The sequence below is a fragment of the Pseudonaja textilis genome, chromosome 3 (genome assembly GCF_049901715.1).
Source record: "Pseudonaja textilis isolate UNSWEBS1 chromosome 3, rPseTex1.2, whole genome shotgun sequence".
Taxonomy (NCBI): Eukaryota; Metazoa; Chordata; class Lepidosauria; order Squamata; family Elapidae; genus Pseudonaja; species Pseudonaja textilis.
The window spans coordinates 30,607,882-30,626,604 of NC_141992.1; the positions used below are offsets into that span (position 1 = coordinate 30,607,882).

General features: G+C 38.5%; 1 protein-coding gene across 11 annotated transcripts in view; it reads left to right on the plus strand.

Moving 5' to 3' along the window:
- The window catches only part of DLGAP4 (DLG associated protein 4), a 406,338-nt gene that overhangs the window by 351,663 nt on the left and 35,952 nt on the right, over nt 1-18,723 (plus strand). For 2 of the 11 annotated variants that reach the window (XM_087929118.1, XM_087929122.1), the window contains exon 1: nt 12,370-12,522. The exons of 7 other annotated variants lie outside the window; for them this stretch is intronic. Coding sequence is in view for 1 of the 4 variants with exons in the window: in XM_087929115.1 (XP_087785241.1) it covers nt 12,258-12,312 (55 nt within the window). In the remaining 3 variants the exon portion in view is untranslated. Of the gene's footprint in view, nt 1-12,057; nt 12,313-12,369; nt 12,523-18,723 lie in introns of those variants that run through there. 2 more of the 11 variants (XM_087929124.1, XM_087929115.1) reach the window with 2 other exon arrangements.

Below are 18,723 nucleotides of genomic sequence, written 5' to 3' on the forward strand. Positions count from 1 at the left end.
TTGCTGTTTAAGGATAGCTTGGTACTTCTATATTTGTTTATACAGAATTTCTTTAAGATGTTATATATTTTCCATTCTTTTAAAATGTAAAACTAAAAATAGGTTCTTAGTGTGTAAACAAATGCCTCCAGTTTTAGAAGGATCTATATCTATGTAAAGCAAATTGTAACTATAACACAAGAGGCAGGTATTTCTATTGAAGTGATAGGTAACATTTTTCATCTAAATTATTTTCTGTATTTCCCAACATTCAAGCAGACTATTTGCAAACATTTATTTTATTTATTTGTCGTATGGCATAGAGTACATGGATAACAGTAATAAAAATATGCAAAAGGAGCACATAACACTATGGTACACATATGATGGAAATATGTAGTCAGTTTTGTAAGGTATGAGAAATTAAAGAAGTTATATATAAATTATAGGTTAGATTTTGAAATACATTGGTTCATGAGGATGGAATAAGTGTTCTGTATATTAATATCTAGAGGTGCAATGGCTCAACAGTTAGACAATGAGCTTATCAGCTGGAACTGACAACCATCATGCAATGGGGCAAGATCCTGTTATTTGCCCCAACTCCAGTCCACCTCGCAGTTTGAAAAGCATGCAAATGCGAGTAGACAAATAGGTACCGCTTAAGTGGGAAGGTAACAGCTTTCCATGAGCCTTGGTGTAATCTGGCCACATGACCACCAATTCCTCTTCAGACAACGTGGCTCCCTCGGCTAAGAAACAGAGATGAGCATCACCCAGTAAAGTTGGACATGAGTGGACATGGAAAACCTTTATTTTTTTATATTAATATCTAGGCCTAGATACTAATAGGGGAAACATGATACATGCTCTATCATATTTGAAAATGGAAAACATTTTTAATAAATGTCTACCTAAATAATGGAGAAAGACATCTATTTATTTACCAGGGCTTATATTCATTCTCATCTATCCTTTCTCAACCTTTCTGCCCTGGAGGATCCCTTGAAATAAATTTACTGCATTAAAAAAGAGCAAAAAAAATTAATATGATTCCCTTCTAATACCCACAGTCCCCATTTTACAACATTTGCAGTAACAGCAAAATAGGCCAATTGTGACATGTAGAAGTTTTGTTACTGCAAGTGTTAGCATTATGCACAAAGTTTTTAAAAAACCCATTTCTTTCTATCATAGTCTTGTACCTCTTTTGGTTTTGGTTTAAATATCACCTCACAATTTTATTATATAGTTTTAAAGAAGCTCCTATCACAATCATAAACACAATAATAATAATAATAATGGGCTACTTTAAAGAACTATTTTAGGAATTTAAAGTCCATGAAGTGTATGTTTTCTAAAACACAAGCATTAGCTTTACTGCAATGATGAATAGACAAGTCTTTAGAAAGTCTAATTTCTTTTTCCTTTGGAGAAAAGTGAACCTGTGCCAAGATCCTGTTGCCTCTTTAGAACAAGCTTAACTGTATACCTTAGCCACTGCTGCTTATTGATCTGAATAGAGAGTCTCTCTCTTTCTCTCAAAGCATCCAATTTCATGATTTACACACCTGGTAGTGTTGTTTTTCTGCACAGAATGAAATAGAAGGGGAGTCAATTTCAAGATAAACTCTCTTTTTTTGTTCTTATTCAGAAATCTTTTAATTGTCATTTTAGAATCAGATTGGAATATTTAACATGGGACCTAGTTTTGACAAAAGAAGTGATTGAAGTAATCTAGTCCAGAATACAAAGTGATACAACCTGATTTACCACATGATTGAATTTGCCTTCCTGTTGCCAGCAAAATAAAATGTATATGGAACAGAAAGATGAGTAAGAAGGGTGTAATGGTATGTGGGAATGACCTTGGAGACAAGAGGGGAAGATGCTGCTTAGGGAATGATCAGATAAGAGGGGAATAGCTTGTAGCTGCAGAACACAGAAAGAAGCTCAGAAAGGAATTTTGATAATTTAGAATCTAAATATGAAGGGATTTATATTGGGTTTTTTTTTCCTGGAAAGAAGAATGAATAAAGATAGATGCCCATGCACAGGGATGTATTTCATTTGGATTAACTGCATCAAACTTTTGCTGCTAGTTATTCAAATGAGCTTTCTGTCCAGAACTTTTGACAGTGTTGATGTTATATAAAATCTGCGTCAAACTGAGATTTATTCTTGATGATTTCATGGATTGCATGTAGTTTCTGTATTGATACAGAAGTGATTTGCCATTAACTATAGCTATTAGATGTTCAAGAAAAACATCAAGTACCATTACTTTCTTTTTGTTTAAGTGTATTCTTAAGTAACATTTGTGAATGTGCCAATTAACCAGATTCTAAATTTTCCCTGCCCCGCTAATCATGCATTTTAATAAATAACAGGCACATTGTCCCTGATGAGTGGCATATTTAATGATTTAGTTCTACCTAAATGATAGAATAGTTTTTATTAGAATAACAGCAAAATACTTCAAAGTGATCTGAGATGCAAAATTATTTATTTAGTGTATGGTGATGGTACAATTAGCCAGGAGAAAAACAATAGCTATTGTTTTCCCAGATTTATTAATTTGAGGGATTCTTGTCACTCAAAGAGCATTTCAGTAGGCTTGTTGCACAGAATTGGGTAGTAAAGCATATGTTAAACTGTGGAATTGTATCCCCATCATCTTGTGATTTTTTTTCACATCAATTACAGAAAGATAAATCACATTTCAGAATAGCTTTTTCACTTGCAAACATTTAAGAAAATTTGCCTTTATACAATTTTTGAGGATACATTATTATTTGGAGCATACATTATTCTTTATTCATCCATAGATTTACATGAAACATGGACACATGTAGAACGTAAATTTTTGTTCCCAAGCAGAGTGGCAGAAGCCTGCCTGTTTAATGAACAAATTATTTCAACTCTCTTAGATCTCCTAAAGGTGGCCAAGGTATACCTGTAGGTTTGCTAGTAAATTTCCAAATATTTCATAGTAGATCAGCAGAAATGTTTTAACTTCTTGGTTTAGTAGGAAGAATGCAATGTATCGTCCTGTGTCATTAAATAAAAAGAAATAAGCAACCACATTACTGTTCACTCTTCTCTATTATGTAAAAGAGAAAAAAGTCTGGTGGCCATCAGCCTGGCCCTTTCAGTGCATAGAGTGAGATGGTTATTATGGGTGGTATGGAAGAGGCATTGTTGACAATTCTTTGGCTGTTCCACTCTGTAGGAAAGTAAAAAATGTATGTTCAGCATAGCCTGCCCTGCACATCCCCTCCTCTAGCTAGTCTACTGTCTACAGGTAAAGTGGGAAGAATATTGTCTCCTTACCACTTATGAAATAAAATTTAATGATAAGTCTCTAGGAGAAATAGAGGAAGGGGGTTCTATTATCTTGACCTTCATCTTGGGTATTAAAATATGTTGGGCTGAAGAAGTTGTATTCTATGGCTCTGAAGAGGTAGGTGGTACTTATCCTGCAAAGTTGTATTGTAGTTGTATTTCATCCATCCCACTCTTTATGCACAATAAATAATTCAGGGTCTATTAACTAGGAAGAATATGCCAAATGAATTTCTTTTCTCCTGCAAGCTAGTTTCCAATTTTGTTTCAACTCTACTGGAGTTCTGCAGAAATAGGCAAGTCTTGCTGTGGTTTTTACTGTGAAGTTGAAGGATGAATTGTTGAATCTCTGTTAGCCTGAATATTTTGCCCTATTCTTCATATTAAAATGTGCATAGAAGAATATGATAACATTACTTATATTTGGGGGGCTTAACCATAGCAGTTTCTTACACATCACTCAAAGAAAAGAAAACAAACAAACAGGAGGAACAGGTGGTTTTTTTATAAACTGAGGAACTCTGAATCCTTGTTTCCTCTTTCCAATCAGTCTGCAGGATAGTAATGTTAGCCATTTTGTAGTTTTGTATCATAGTACATGAAAACAAACTGAAAATGAAAAAGTCTCACTGCTCATGTCCTTTGCAAAGCATCCCTTCAACTGCTCTGCACAAATGTAATTTGTATATTAGTAATTAACTGATGTTCTTACTTGAACTCAGTAGATTGGAAGTTGCATTACTGCTCCTGTCTGTATGCTATGGATTAAAGATGAATGGTACCAACATCCAACATCACATGAGAATAACGTGTGCATGCCATTGCTGTGAGAGGAGTTTTAACATTAACTCTAGCCATGAATCTGGGACTTAGCTGTGTTAATAGCTGACAAGGAATACAACAGGATTGCCACAATTCCTGCCTATAAAAGGCATTGAATCTTCTTCAAATATCAGAAACTTGCAGTGAACACCATGGTGAGCTGACATTGTATTTATGAAGTTAATCAGAGTCAGATTCTGGATCTGTATCAGCAAAATCTCTCCAGAGGTAGGAGAGATCCATGAGATAATCCATGTAATTCTAGACAACCACTCTTCATGAATGAATACGGGCAGACCATGAATACGGGCAGTCTGGAGCTATTCTTTGCAATTGGCTTTTGAGTTGAGTGGCTGGAAATCCAGGATACCATCAAGCTCACACCCAAAGCACAATCTTTTAAGGATATAAAGCCTTAAGGAACAAATCTCATTTCTTAATAATTTTTTGGATTATTTTTTAACTGTAGTGGAGAGATTAAGGACCTTTAGTTAGCAAGGTTGCACTGCATTCATTGGGTGTGTTGCCTTGGAGAATTATGGTTTAACTATGATTTTAAAAATTTTAGAAAAATATTTATTTATTTATGAAAGTTAACAGATTAAGGGTCAGGTGGATTTGGAATATACTTTTGAATTTAGAGGAAGTATTCCATTGGAAATGCTGATTGTTTAGGTTTTAGGTTTTGGTTTTTTTAAAGGGAAAACAACAATGGGACTTTGAAAATTTGACACTTCAAAGCAGTGGTCGCCAACCAGTGGGCTGGGGACCACTGGTAGTCCATGAGAAAATTTTGATAGTCCACAGAGAAATGTCATCCCCAAAGCACCCCCCAAAGCAATTAATCCAGGCTGCATGGGAACACAAGGCTGTGCTGCCCACATGGCCTACAGGAACAAAAGGCTTGCGTCACTTGCATTGTGAACAATGTGAGGTAGCGAGGGGAGATGGGAAAGGGTGGAGGGGGGAACTTGCCCCACTCCACCCCACAGCCATTGGGCTGCTTCTTTCTGCTTCTTCTTTCTTCTGCTTTTGGCAGCATGCAAGGAAAGCAGCAAAAGTCTTTCTTTCTCTCCCCTAAACTCTACCAGAAATGAGTCTTTGGGACCCTGCAAGGCATCCTGCTCCAAGAGGCTACACTGGCACAACAAGTCTCACAAAGACTCATTTTGGGCGAAGTTTGCGGCAGAGAAAGAAAGACTTCTGCTGCTTTTGCTGCTTTCCTTGCATGAAGCCAAAAGTCTCTCTCTCTCTCCCTCTTAGAACAGAGCTGGAGACTATATCCTGCAATCCCAGATAAAGAATGATTGATCAGTAGGAAAACGGGGTGAGGAATTTTCCTGCAGACATTTTTGGGATTTTCCCAGGATCTTTGCTGCTTTCTGCAGAGACCCTGGGAAAACGTCAGTAAGCCACCGTCAGTCAAGATTCATATTAGTGGTCTGCGGGATTTAAAATTATGAGTTTGGTGGTCCCTGAGGCCCAAAAGGTTGGTGACCCCTTCTTCAAAGAACTAGAGGACAATTCAACCATTTGTCTAATTAAAAAGAAAAGAATGGAGCAACAATTCTTAATAAAGGTTTTTGAATACTAATCCTAAAAATTACTTAATGTGATAACTAGAGCCTGTGTCAAGGAAATTACAGAAGAAGATCAAATTATAATGCTTAATTTTGAAATTTGAAGGTGATACACACACACCAACTCCCCCGGTCAAACACAACCCTGATGTGACCTTCAATTAAATAGAGTTCGACACTCCTGTACTATAAGGAGTCAAATAGTGTAATTTTCAATGAGCAAAGGAAGATGTAGTGATATACACAAGTCCTTTGCAATAATGGATTGCATTTAGCCAATTAGAGCTGGAACAAGTCTGAAGAAGTAGTTCTGCATAACTAAAGAACATTGATTCCACAGCAGTACTACATTACTGAAGCCATGCCAGAATACTTGTTTTGTGGTCTGGGCCAGAGATCGATCATTCTTGATTTGCCAAGAGATTTTTTGTCACAGCTTCTGCTCTTAACACAGTCCATGTACAGTTTGCATTCTGGCTCAGTTAAAGCTGATATATTATGAATGGGTTACAAACCCACATGAATTCCTGTGAAAAGGAAATTTCAATATGCAGTCCTCACAATTCAGCTCAGTAACAGATACCTATATCCACAGTAGTAGTGGTGGACGTTTCTTCCAGTCTCTGTGATGAATAATATGAACAATATGAACAGTATAATGTGTTCATATGACTGAAATTTAAAAGCATTTGATTCTAAACCAAAGAGAGAACTTTCCAAATCTGTTATTCTATGATCTAGAGCAGGGGTCACCAACCTTTTGGACCTCAGAGTCCACCAAACTCATAATTTTAGATCCCAGGGACCACTAACTGGTTCTGTGGGTGTGGCCTAATTTGTGGGTGTGGCTTGGTGGTCATGTGACTGGCTGGACATGGCTTGTATGTAAATATTATATTTATATAAATATTGATTTTTTTAAATAAAAAAAGCAACTTTTACCCAAAATCAGGCAAAGCAGGCAGGCAGATTGAGTTGCTCACAGAATCACAGATTCATTCAGAAATCTATCTATCTGCCATTGGCTAGCTCAGTCTGTCACATAAAACTTGCTTGCAAGCAAACTCATTAAATTTGCTAGCAAGCAAACTCACAAAATTAACTCACAACACACCATGTATGTAAATATTGAATTTTTTATAAAAAAAGAGCAATTTTTACCCAAAATCAGGCAAAGCAGGCAGATTGAGTTGCTCACAGAATCATTCAGTAATCCATCTATCTGCCATCGGCTAGCTCAGTCTCTCACATTTGCTTGCTGTGAGTCTGCACTGAATTTGCTTGCAAGCAAACCTTCAGTCCTAAGGGAGGTTTGGCTGTACTGAGCTGAAGATCTAAAGACTAGCTAGAAAGCAAGAAATCCAACCATGTCCTGCTTCCTAGCTAATCTAAATCTCCCGGCACAGCAGAACAGATGATGGTCAGAAAAAGGGAAAATAACAATTTAGCAGGCAAGTTTACCGGGTAAAGAGTGAGTGGGCGGAGAAGTTTCCTGTGGGCCATGTGAGTGGAGCAACCTTGTGTTTCTGCGCAGCCTGGATTAATTGCTTGGGGGGGGGGGTGCTCTGGGGGTGAGATTTCTCTGCAGCCCACCCAAATTTTCTCATGGCCCACCAGTGGGCCGCAGCCCACTGGTTGGCGACCGCTGATCTAGAGCAGGGGTGTCAAGCCCACAGGCCAGGTGCATCACGTGCTGGCCACACGCATCCCCGGTTTAGTGAAGGGAGAAAAGTTGTGATACATCTCGTGATGATGTGTTGTCACGAGTTTGACATTCCTGATCTAGAGTACAGTACTGACCTTGCTCTGGTTCCAGTGTGTGCTTTTAAGAGTCAATGTTCTACAACAGTGTTTGTTCCCCTGGTCACTCTAAGATATATGGACTTCAAGTCCCAGGATTCCCCAGTCCTCTCAGTAAACTAACTTTATGACCTTTGTTCTAATGTATTGCTGATTACTGTACATACAGTAGGTGAACTCAAACTGCTGTTTGTAAAATAGTATTACATTCAGAATTGTCTGTTCAATTGCTTTAAAGTACACATTAGAAAACAATCACAGAATTCTGTAAAGATCCTCTGAAAACAAAATTTTAATTTGTCAGCTAATTTGAGAGTGAAAATATAAAGGCTCTTCCCCTAGATTCATTTTTCATGGGTACATGAATCCAAAAGTTATAAATGCTGCTTGTTCTGATATTTTTGTAAGTTTCCCCTTGCTAATTCTCAAAGGATAATGAATTTTATACAAAATTATAATTAATGCTTCCACACCTTGAAGATTTCTTTCTTTTAGATATCAGTAACTCTGCACTTCACAGAAGTAACCCCCCTAGTCATTTGATTGAGTTGGGAGGTTAAATAAATAAATAACTCTGATAATGGGAAATAATGTTCTTAATTTTTAGACACAAGTTGAAAGAGATTTGAGAAAAAACGGACTGCTCAATAAGAATGACACTTCCCATTCACTGGAATTCATTACTGAAGGCTGAAAGTGAAAAAAAAAGGGGGGGGGAATTGATTCAGTATTATTTTCAAAAATAGGTCATTGAGCCTGTTTAGCTCACTAATGCATGTCACAGAAAATAGACATACAACCGCTCAGGATGAAAGACCAAGCAACAGTGAGGCAAGCAAGTAATACTATTAAGGGCCTCTTTTAAACTGTAGTGTCATTCTAACTTACAAGATGCTCTGATCCAAGACTAATTATTTCAAGAGTCATTCTGATTTGAGGACAGAATTGTCCATTATTGAATTCAATGTTCTCTCCCATATAATACTTAATATAAATATCATGCCATTTCTCACAGTACAAGAAATATGAATGAATGAATGAATGAATGAATGAATGAATGAATGAATGAATGAATGAAAGAGAATGAATGAATGAATGAATGAATGAATGAATGAATGAATCATATGTATGAATTACCCTGCTTTGGGATAAAAGCTTTACTCAAATCTGGTGCATATGTCTATTTGATGTATAATAGATAGAGTGAAGAGAATACTATAAAAATAATTATGATTAAACTAAGCGTTTTACATAAGCAAAATATGTTGCTCAATGTTTTTGAGGTATTAGGCCAGTTGCTTGAGCAAGCAAACATGTTCATTTCTGCATGTTGATTTATCTCCCTGTAAGGCAAATTTTTATCTTATTACATGAACAGAGGAACTTTTAAGTTCTTAAGTTTCTGGTTTAGGCTTTGCTGCATGTATCAGTTGCTCATTCTATAAATGCATTCAGATTTACAGTGATAGCAGTATAGGAAGTTTTTCCCCTAATGGAAAGAATATAGCCTTGTCTCATAAATAAAATTGTACTTTGGATACTTTTTAACAGTGTTTATGGTGGTAACAAAGTATTAATTCTTATTATACTCTGCAGTTCAAAGTGCAATTTATTGTGCATTAATGTTGCTTTATATGTTGCCAAAGTATAGCAGAAGTGTGGTAAATTTATAGACCTACAGATTACATTTGAAAAGTAGTCATGCCTAAACCCCATAATGTTGTATAAAAAAATATTAATTAGAACTTGAGTTTAGTCAACTTCAAAGAATTAATTGTAGAGCTTTTCAGCAACAGCTTAAACAAGGTTGTCCAACTTTTTGGCTTGTTTGGGCTGCATTGAGTGCAGAGAAGTTTTCTTGGGCCGCATATAAAATGCATAATATAGTTAATGTATATAAATAACAAAAAATAATATATCTTTTATTACCTTGTGGGGCTGCATGTGGACTGTTGGACATGCCTGATCCAAAGTTTCATTAGTAGAAAGATCTGAAGGCCGTAAGGATCAGAGTTATAAATGGAGGGGGTTTCCTTATAATACACAACTTTACTCTAACTGGTTTATTTGTTTAATGAGATAAAAGTATGAATTTAATGAGATAAAGTGTGAATATTCACAGGGAAAAATAGAGAAAAACATTGATGGAGGAGTTGCCTTTGCATCTTTAAATAAGAACTCTGAAATATATGCTTAGAACTGGGCAGAACATTCCCAAGAAGTTCTTGGAAAAAGTTCTGTATAATCTCTACAATCTAAACCTGTTACCATAAAAGCTGCTAACTAAGAACCTGGTGCAACTGGTATTTTTCTTTTGGCTCTTCTTGTGGGTGACCACCTACAGAGATCAGGGCAAGTCGGTGCTTCTGATTGAAAAGAGTGGTTTAGAAGTCAGTGAGACATGAATGTACCATCTGTCTCTTGAAGTACGCCTCCTGAAATAGTTTCAGAGAATTAAATATCCCTAAAAGATGATAAGCTCCTAACCATGCACATATGCTGAAATCTCTGGCTAAATAATTTTTTTCTGGCTTTTGCTCTAGTTGTTCATTTTCAGAGTAATCCATATAATGTAACCCCTAAGACACTCTGATTTCTTTCAATTGCTTGTTCATTTAACAGATAAAGGTTTAGTGTATTTGCATGAAGCAAGGTTTTCTTGGGGTTTAAAATCCTACATTTTTCATACTCTCTGAGATATGTGTTGACTTTGCACTGCAGGAATTGCACTTCAAGAGTCAGGCAGACTCATGAATAGATATATACATATTCAGTATTCAATATTCACAAGCCAACCAAGAAGCACTGCATCGTTAAAGCTGTCAAGTTAAATTGGGCCAGCTTTCCATACACTAAAATAAATAATCTTGGCACAGATAAGATTTTGTGAGATCTTTAAAATAAATGTACTTAAATATCTTCTTGTGTTTAGGAAGCATGCACATCAACAATTTTTTTCTTTTAAAAAGATAACAGGGAGGGGCTTTTCATCATAAGTTATTACAGGCAGTGCTACTCTGGCTTTTAGACATGTTCAGCATGGCATTTATAAAATAATTCTACAGTAAACAGGAACAAAAGCGATTTATCACTGAGTGGGAAACAAATCAACTGAATTATTTTTGAATGATAGAAGATTACAAATACTCAGGGGTAAGATCCGACAGGGTTAACTACCAGTTCGGTCATTTATGAAGTTCGGTGATTTACGATGTGCTTCCCTGCATGCTGTCTGGGCCCCTTTTCGTGCTTTTTAAACTGCAGCTGTGCGTCGCATGGCAGCTGAAGTTGAAAAAATCAGGAAATAAAGGTCAGGTAAGAGCCCGGGTGGGTGGGCAAAAACATTAGCAGATATAGAACCGGTTCTATGTCTGCTGCTCTTCAGAGCTACCAGTTCTACAGAGGTGGACAGAACCGGTAGAAACCCAGCCCTGCAAATACTGTATTTAAAGAGCTAGTCATTATGAGATGTTTTGGTAACCACACTGAACTGTGTCAAATTCAAATGATTAATTGCAGCTGTTATTTTTTTAATTAAAAAGTGAAAATATACATTTCTCTAAACTATATGCTTTAAAATAGGCTTGTCTTTGATATACTTTAATAAGAATGCAACAGCAACCTACCTTTTGCAGGCAGGTATCAACATAGCTTTGGCTATCTGCATAAGGCAGTCCATTTAATTAAGAGATACTTATACCCATCTTCCCTCCAGGGAAGATAAAACTTTGCTTTTCACTCTTCCTCCATTGTCTATGGAGATTCTCAATCCAATAAAGGATTGGTGTTTGTAGTTCAGGGTTGAAGTGAAGGGTCCTTGGTGCTCTCTTGAGTTTATTTTCTTGCAGATGTTCCATTACTCAAAACATTTGCAAGAAAACAAGCTCAGAGAGCACCAAGGATCCCTCAGATTCTCCTCATCTGGTCATAGTTGTCCCAAAGGTGTTTTCAAAAGGCAACTGGACACTTTCAAATAAAGAAACAGGAAAGGCCAGTTGTCTTTTGAAAAGCACCCCTGGGGCTTTCCTCTGTTGATTCTAGTTTTTTGTTCTGTGGGTATTAGATGAGCTCCAAGGAACAAAAGTGGCATCTTGGATGACCTATGACCAATATTTGGCTTAATGTTGTTCAACCTATAACAGCTGAATCATAAAAATACCATAAATTATTAAGCCAACCACATTAATAGTTCAAGGTGGCCTGCACACTCGGTGGGATAAAGTGGGTGGTAATCCTGTCATGCCACTTTCTCCAAGATCTACTCCAAGGAGGCCAGAGAAATTGACCGAAGTTAGTGCCTCAGCAAGGGGAAGGGGAAACCACAATGGGGAGAGTTGTGTATGTCGACCGTTCTAGGCCCGGAAGCGCCTCGAATCCGGCTCCAGAGGAGACCAAGCTCTTTCTACGAGCGAATTTAACTAGAGTCTCTGAAAGAGAAAAGGGATTTTCAGCAGGCCGCAAAGCAGCCATACCAGCGTTACGCCCCTTCTCTCTGCAGCGGAGGGAACTTGGCTTCCTGTCTCGCCGAGGAAAGTTGTTGTTTTTATATGGGAGCGATTCGCTCTTCAGCGTGGGGGGAAAGTGACTGTTTCCCCTTCCCCGGGACACGCTCCTGCCCCGCCGAAGTGTTGCAGAGGAGGTGGGGCAGAGCAGCGCAAAGCGCCGGCTGAGTGTGAGAATTCCTCGGACGGCGGCCCCAGCGTGTGCGGAGGAGGAGAAGGCGTTGTGAGCATGCGGCTCTGGATGCCAGCGCCTCCCTCGCCCTCCCTTGAGCTAGGCAGCGCTTGTGAGTCAACCGGGTTCCAGCTGGGAGGGCGAAAGTTTGCTCCAAAGCCGCTGACGGTTCCTGCTCTGCCTCCTTTCTCCACCCCTTCACCGGCTGAGTGATTCTTTCCCTCCCAAGCGGCTCAGCCGGATTCAGTTCTGGGGCTTGTATCTCGTACGAGGGCAAAAAAAAAAAAAAGAAGCAGGCAAGCAGACCGCGTGGTTGAAACTTGTGAGTAGACTTTCCAAGGGTTGCCGACTATAGATGCTGCCTCTCTTGGCCGGGATGGTTGTCCCTTGGATGCCCTTAAAAGTAGCCATCCCAGACTTTAGAAGGGAGAACAACCGCGGAGGTACCGCTGTCTTTTGCCTTGTCTTTTTGTCTTCCGCCTCATCTCGGATCGAGGGCTTTGGGGTTTCGAGCAATTAATCGGGTGTGACCGAGGTGGGGGCCATTTAAGTGAAACTGAAATAACAACTCCGTGAACTTGAGATGGAAGCCACGTGAATCATAAGTGGTGACTTTGTAAGGCTTTTATTACTCAATTGGGATGTCGTTTTCAACTGTAAATGCGTTTCCACCCCGAGGAGAGATGATCTTTTCCAGATAGCCCTGTTACTGGGTTACTACATCGGGACGGCCCCCAGATAGCAGCACAGAGTAAAATTGCCCCTATATAGCAGTAAAGATTCTAGGGTTCATCTCTTGTAGAGTGTGTGTTGCGGATCCATTGGTGATGATGCTTTCGGTGTTCCATTATCATTTGAGAGTAGTGTTTAGTCTACCGCAAATTGAGTTAGAAACAGTACAAAATGTTTGAACTGAAAAATTACAGCCTTGGCAAAACAAAGTAAAACAGAATTGTGCATCATAATTTCAGCATTACTTCTGTTATTCAAGAGTGCTTGGGCACTTTAGTTTCCTGCTTCATCCAGTAAGTGACCTGTTGTATGAATTGAGGACATTGTGGCTGACTACATGATTGTTTGGTATGTTGTTATGAGCAGATTTTTCATTCTGTCATTGCTGAGAAAATTTGGAGAAAACTTTGTCTTATACAAGTTAATGATGTCTTGGTAAACTTATGGCATTTTATTTATTGGTTAGATTTATATCCTTTTTCTTCAGGAGTTCAAAGGAGGCTATAGGGACCACCCAGCACATCAGCAGTGCCGTAAGAAAAATGGGACTAAGAGAGAAAGAGAGACTGGAGCTTCCCAGTCTCTCAAGCCTCACCTCCACCAATATTGGTAGGACAAGCTTCTGTATATTAAACACAGAGAAAACCCCATACTAACTAGAACTGATGATGTTACCTAGTTGGGTAATGAAACATCTGCAACCAAACAACCAAGCTGGGAGAACAACAAGGACTCCACAGTTCAACATATTGCATATATTGTAATATATATATTCTTTTATTGGAGAGAATGAGAGACTGGTCCAAAATTGAAAACCTGTGCTCAATTTTGAGCATCTGTGGCTAAGGTGGACTTGAACTTGGGTCTCTCCAGTGCAGCATGATGATTCTGCATTAATGTATGAAACTATAGTATAGATGTAGATAAGCTTATAAATTAAAATACACACTTTTCTATATTTAATTTAGCTTTGTGCCTCCATTTATGGCTCAGATAATCTTGTCAATTAGTCTTTCATCTTGTTGCTGTTTTTAATTTATGTCTTATCTAGGTTTGTGTTTTATATTCTTCTGTATCCCTGCATCACTCATATGTCATTATACATATTGGCTTAACTAGTTTCATGAACATATGTTGTGATTTATTTAGTAAATCATGCTTATTGCCGTGTGAGAACCCAGTCACAGTTGTCTCCCACTGCAATTTACAAAATAAATTTTGGTAACATATGTTACATTTATAATGTTCCTTTACTTGTCAGATACAGTATAAGTATGAAGTATTAAACTGTATCTCTTGATAAGTATGCATTGAACTGCACTCCAGTTATTTTGAACAGTCCCATTAATGCATATGATAATTCATGGCATAGAATTCGGTTGTAAAACTTGTGGTGTCACATTGCTGTCACATGATGTTCCATGATGTTTTTCCCCTTTGTGGAACTGGGGTAGGTGTGGCTTGTGTGTGATGTATCTGGCCCATGAGCTGCCAGTTTAACACCCCTGGCATAGAAGGACCATAATTGAAAACAATTGAAAATATCAGTCTAAAAATGAGTGTCAGAGAGAAGGAAGGGAAAGTAGGATAACTAGAAGCAATGTATGATTACCTCAGTTACATGTACTAGAGGCTGAGTCACAAAAATTGTACCTTAATATACTGTATAATGGTTAATATGATGAAGCTGAAGTTAATGGGTTATCATCTTGTCCCATTCTTAAAATAATGAGAAATCTTGAGTACAGAACCTCATTTTCCCCATCCTAATTCTGGCAGATTTTACAGTCCTGCTCTTTATAAGAAAGTAATTATATTGCCACCTTGTTAGATCAAGCTTTGAGAGATGATTCAATGCAAAAACAGAATAAGGCTGTGTTATGATGGGTGTGTTCAAACTGATAGGCTGCTTTTAAATAGCTTCTCAAAATTGCATGTACAGAAACAACTTTCTTATGCTCTGTTTTAGTCTGATTAGCTGTTGATTAAATGCAAGTGAATGGTTCATGAATTAGATAAAATACTAAAGGGACAAACTCTTGTCACTGCATAGACCAAACAAGGGTAATTAAGATAGTCACGTTTACATATTACCTGAATGCTCCCCACCCTGTCCCTTTTCATACTGTAAGATATTATCGCTGAGGTTATAGACCATAACTCAGAAGCATTTTGCATGTAGAGAAGCTTTGTTCACTCTGGAATTTATTATAACCATAACTTTTTTCCTGCAGATGTTTTCAGTTAGGTTTGATGCTGCTGAAAATAGTCTGCTGTGTATTTTAAGTCAACTAACTTGCTTGCTAACTTTCAGCACAAAAAGAATATGGATGATAGATTTGCCATCCTCAAGGATTTCCTGAAAGATACAGGAAAAGCAGAAAATGTGAACTAAAGCAAGCAAGTAATCTCCTGTCAAGTGGGCTAAACTCTTGGCACCAGGGGTGGGATTCAACTGGTGTTTCTACTGGTTTGGTGACTACCTTTTGCACACGCATGAACACTTTGTGCGCCTGTAAAAAAAAAAACCCATCAGCTGTGCCACCCAGACAGCTGATAATTGCTGTGCGCGGGTGTGCAATGATTGAAAAGCCACTTTTTTCCTGCTTTTCCAACCTTAGCTGTGCTGCGCAAAGCAGCTGAGGTTGAAAAAGTAGGAAATAAAGGACAGGGAAGAGCCCGGGCAGGTGGGTGGGCCAAACAGCAGCAAACACAGAACCGGTTTGGTATCTACTGCTCTTCAGAGCTACCAGTTCTATATACATCCCACCCCTGCTTGGCAGTCTTGAGTTGTAAGAACTCAGGAGGCTGCCAGTGGTGTTTATTCTCTTCATTCAGTATCATATGAAGCTTTTTCTTGCTCAAAGCTACTCTGAAGTCTTAAAGTTGCTATTCCACCACCTGGGCTTCCCCTCCTGATTACAGGGGACAGTTCATTTAGTGACCATTCAAAGTAACAATGGCACTGAAAAAAGTGACTTATGACCAGTTTTCACATGTATGATCATTGCAGCATCCCTATGATCAAAATTCAGATGCTTGGCAACTGACTCGTATTTATGACAGTTGCAGTATCCCTGGGTCATTTGATCACTTTTTGTGACCTGACAAGTAAAGCCAATGGGGAAGCCAAACTCACTTAACAACCTTATTACTAACTTAACAAACTAGTGATTCACTTAACCACCATGGCAAGAAAGGTCATAAAACGGGGCAAAATTCAGTTAAGAAATGTCTCACTTCACAACAGAAATTTTGGGCTCAACTGAGGTTGTAAGTCAAGGACTACCTATATTACTTGTATGAAATGTAGTTCTGGATTTGAGTCAGTATTTTGTGAGATGGGCAGCTATATAAATATGACAAATAAAATAAAATGATTATCTAGCATCAAATTGTTGTCAGTTCTTAGTGACATCATAGATTTTCTCCAATGAAAGATTTTCACAGGCGGAAGATCCGGTAGCCTAGCTACAATCTTTGTAAAATAAGCGTGGAATGTACTTCTGGTTTTAAACTGCCAGGCTGATCCGTCAGATTTCCCCCCCCCCCCCCATTTATGGCAACTCAAAAACAGGCATAGGAATATTTTATGAGTTGACACATGGTGTTACATTGGTGCATCCATCCCCACTGTAACTGAATCCATCCAGCTTTCTACTAGTCATCCTCTTCTTTTTCTTCCACCTTTCCCAGCATTAGAACCTTCTCCAGAGAGCCAGGTTTTTGCATAATGTGTCCAAAGTCCATTTGTTTTGTTTTCTTGACTGTCTACGGTATTCTCAGGAGTCTTCTCCAGCACCAAAATTCAAATATGTCAAATTTCGTTCCATTCCGGATTTCTTCAATCACCAACTTTTGTTTCCATAGAATATCATTATCTGTGTTATTCAGGTCTTTGTCAGTACAGTGGCACTTTAATATCTTTTCCAAGGCCTTCATGGCCATTCTATGAAGTCCACAGGAGCATAGTTGCATTTGTGTCCTTTAGAATAAAAACTATTTATTTATTGTTAGATTTATATTTTGTCTTTCAGAAGCTCAAAGCATAGTACATCCTCTTTTTATTTTCCCCCACAGCAACAATTCTGGGAAATAAATTTGGTGAATAGAAGGTGATTGGCTCAAAGTCACCCAGTGAGGAGTCTTAGTCACCCTGAAAACTATACGACACTTGAGGCTTAATCAGCGACCTTATTAGTTCTCTTTCCTAAGCCCCCAGATAGACTTTTATAGGAAATTTACAAGCAATGCATGAGCTCTGAAGGAATCTGTTCCTTAGAAAGTAATGTTTAGGAGAAGCAGATCTTTGAAAGGGTGTCTAACTTCAATGAAACTTTGACTAAAGTGTGTCTCCAAAACAGCATCCTGGATCAAACATGCCTACAAAAGAAACCCACTGTGTATGAATGGCTGTGCCATTTTGATCTGGATAATAAAAGAGTTTTCTGCACATGGGCAAAGACTCTTTTCAGTCCTCAACTTACTATTAGTTGCTCAGAAACCATTCAAAGTTACAATGGACCTCCCCATAGATACGTATGGGATTCAAAGTTATGATGGCTGAACCCATCCCCTATGGTTACATGATTACATTTTGGGTGTATGGTGGCTGTTTGCATCATCCTGTGGTCATGTGACTACAATTTACAGCATGTTTTGCAAGAAACTAGTTTTTACTTCCAGTTTCCAGCAAAGAACATCATTGTGGATAATCAATTCACCTAACCATCACTGCAAAAAAAATTTTTTAAATCAGATGCAGTCATATCATGACCCACTTAATGACCACCATGACTTATGACCATCATTCTGGGTCAGTTATGGTCCCAAGTCAAGGGTTTGTGTTGATACCTAATGTTGTTCAGATTAAGTAGTATGTGTGTTTAAGAGAGAAGTCAAGTGATATGTGTGGTGATATATGCATGCACACAAATGTATATACCAGTGGTGGCTAACCATTTTGGGCTCCTGTGCTGAAAATTGCATGTGCTCTTGGGCGCTCACATGCCACCACCAGAAGGCAATGCGTGCAACCCCCAAACCCCCTGTACATGTGTGCGTGATCCCCCCATGCTGCCCCCTTATCAGCACTGTGCATGTGCATGCCTCCCAGCTGATTTTTGGACCATTTGAGGCCTTTTTCAGCCTCCCAGAGGCTTGAAGGAAGCCTCTGAAGCCTTTGGAGGACAAAAAATGGGCTCATTTCATCAGAAACACTGGGAGTGATGAAACGGGCCTGTTTTTCAGCCTCCAAAGGCTGCAGAGGCTTCCCTCAAGCCTCTGGAAGGCCAAAAAAGGCCTCAAATGGGCCAAATATCAGCTGGGAGGCACGCACATGCGCAGTGCAGGTAAGTTTGGCTGGGGCTCACGTGCCCACACAAATGGCTCTTCATGCCACCTGTGGCATGCATGCCATAGGTTCACCATCACGGGTATATACTTTTTTAAAAAATTAAATCAGTTTGTTTACATTTGTTGTGGTCAACAAGCTGCTGTTCTTTGCTTTCCTGATCATAAATTTTTGAATTCTTCAATATTTGAAATAGCATGATGTGTATTGTATGTATATATAAGTGCATAAACTCCTAAGTGTTTAAGGCTAAATTTCCATTTTAAATCAGTATTTTTATTTTAGGTAAATCTAAAAATAGTTGGTGGTTCTGAAACTCATTACATTGAAATAATTGAGCTTATTAAATTGTACTTCCCTTCTCTCCCATTTGCCTCCCTAGTCCTAGGTAGAATCTAAAGCCAGTTCTGTTGCTTTTAATTGGTCACCTCTTGGACT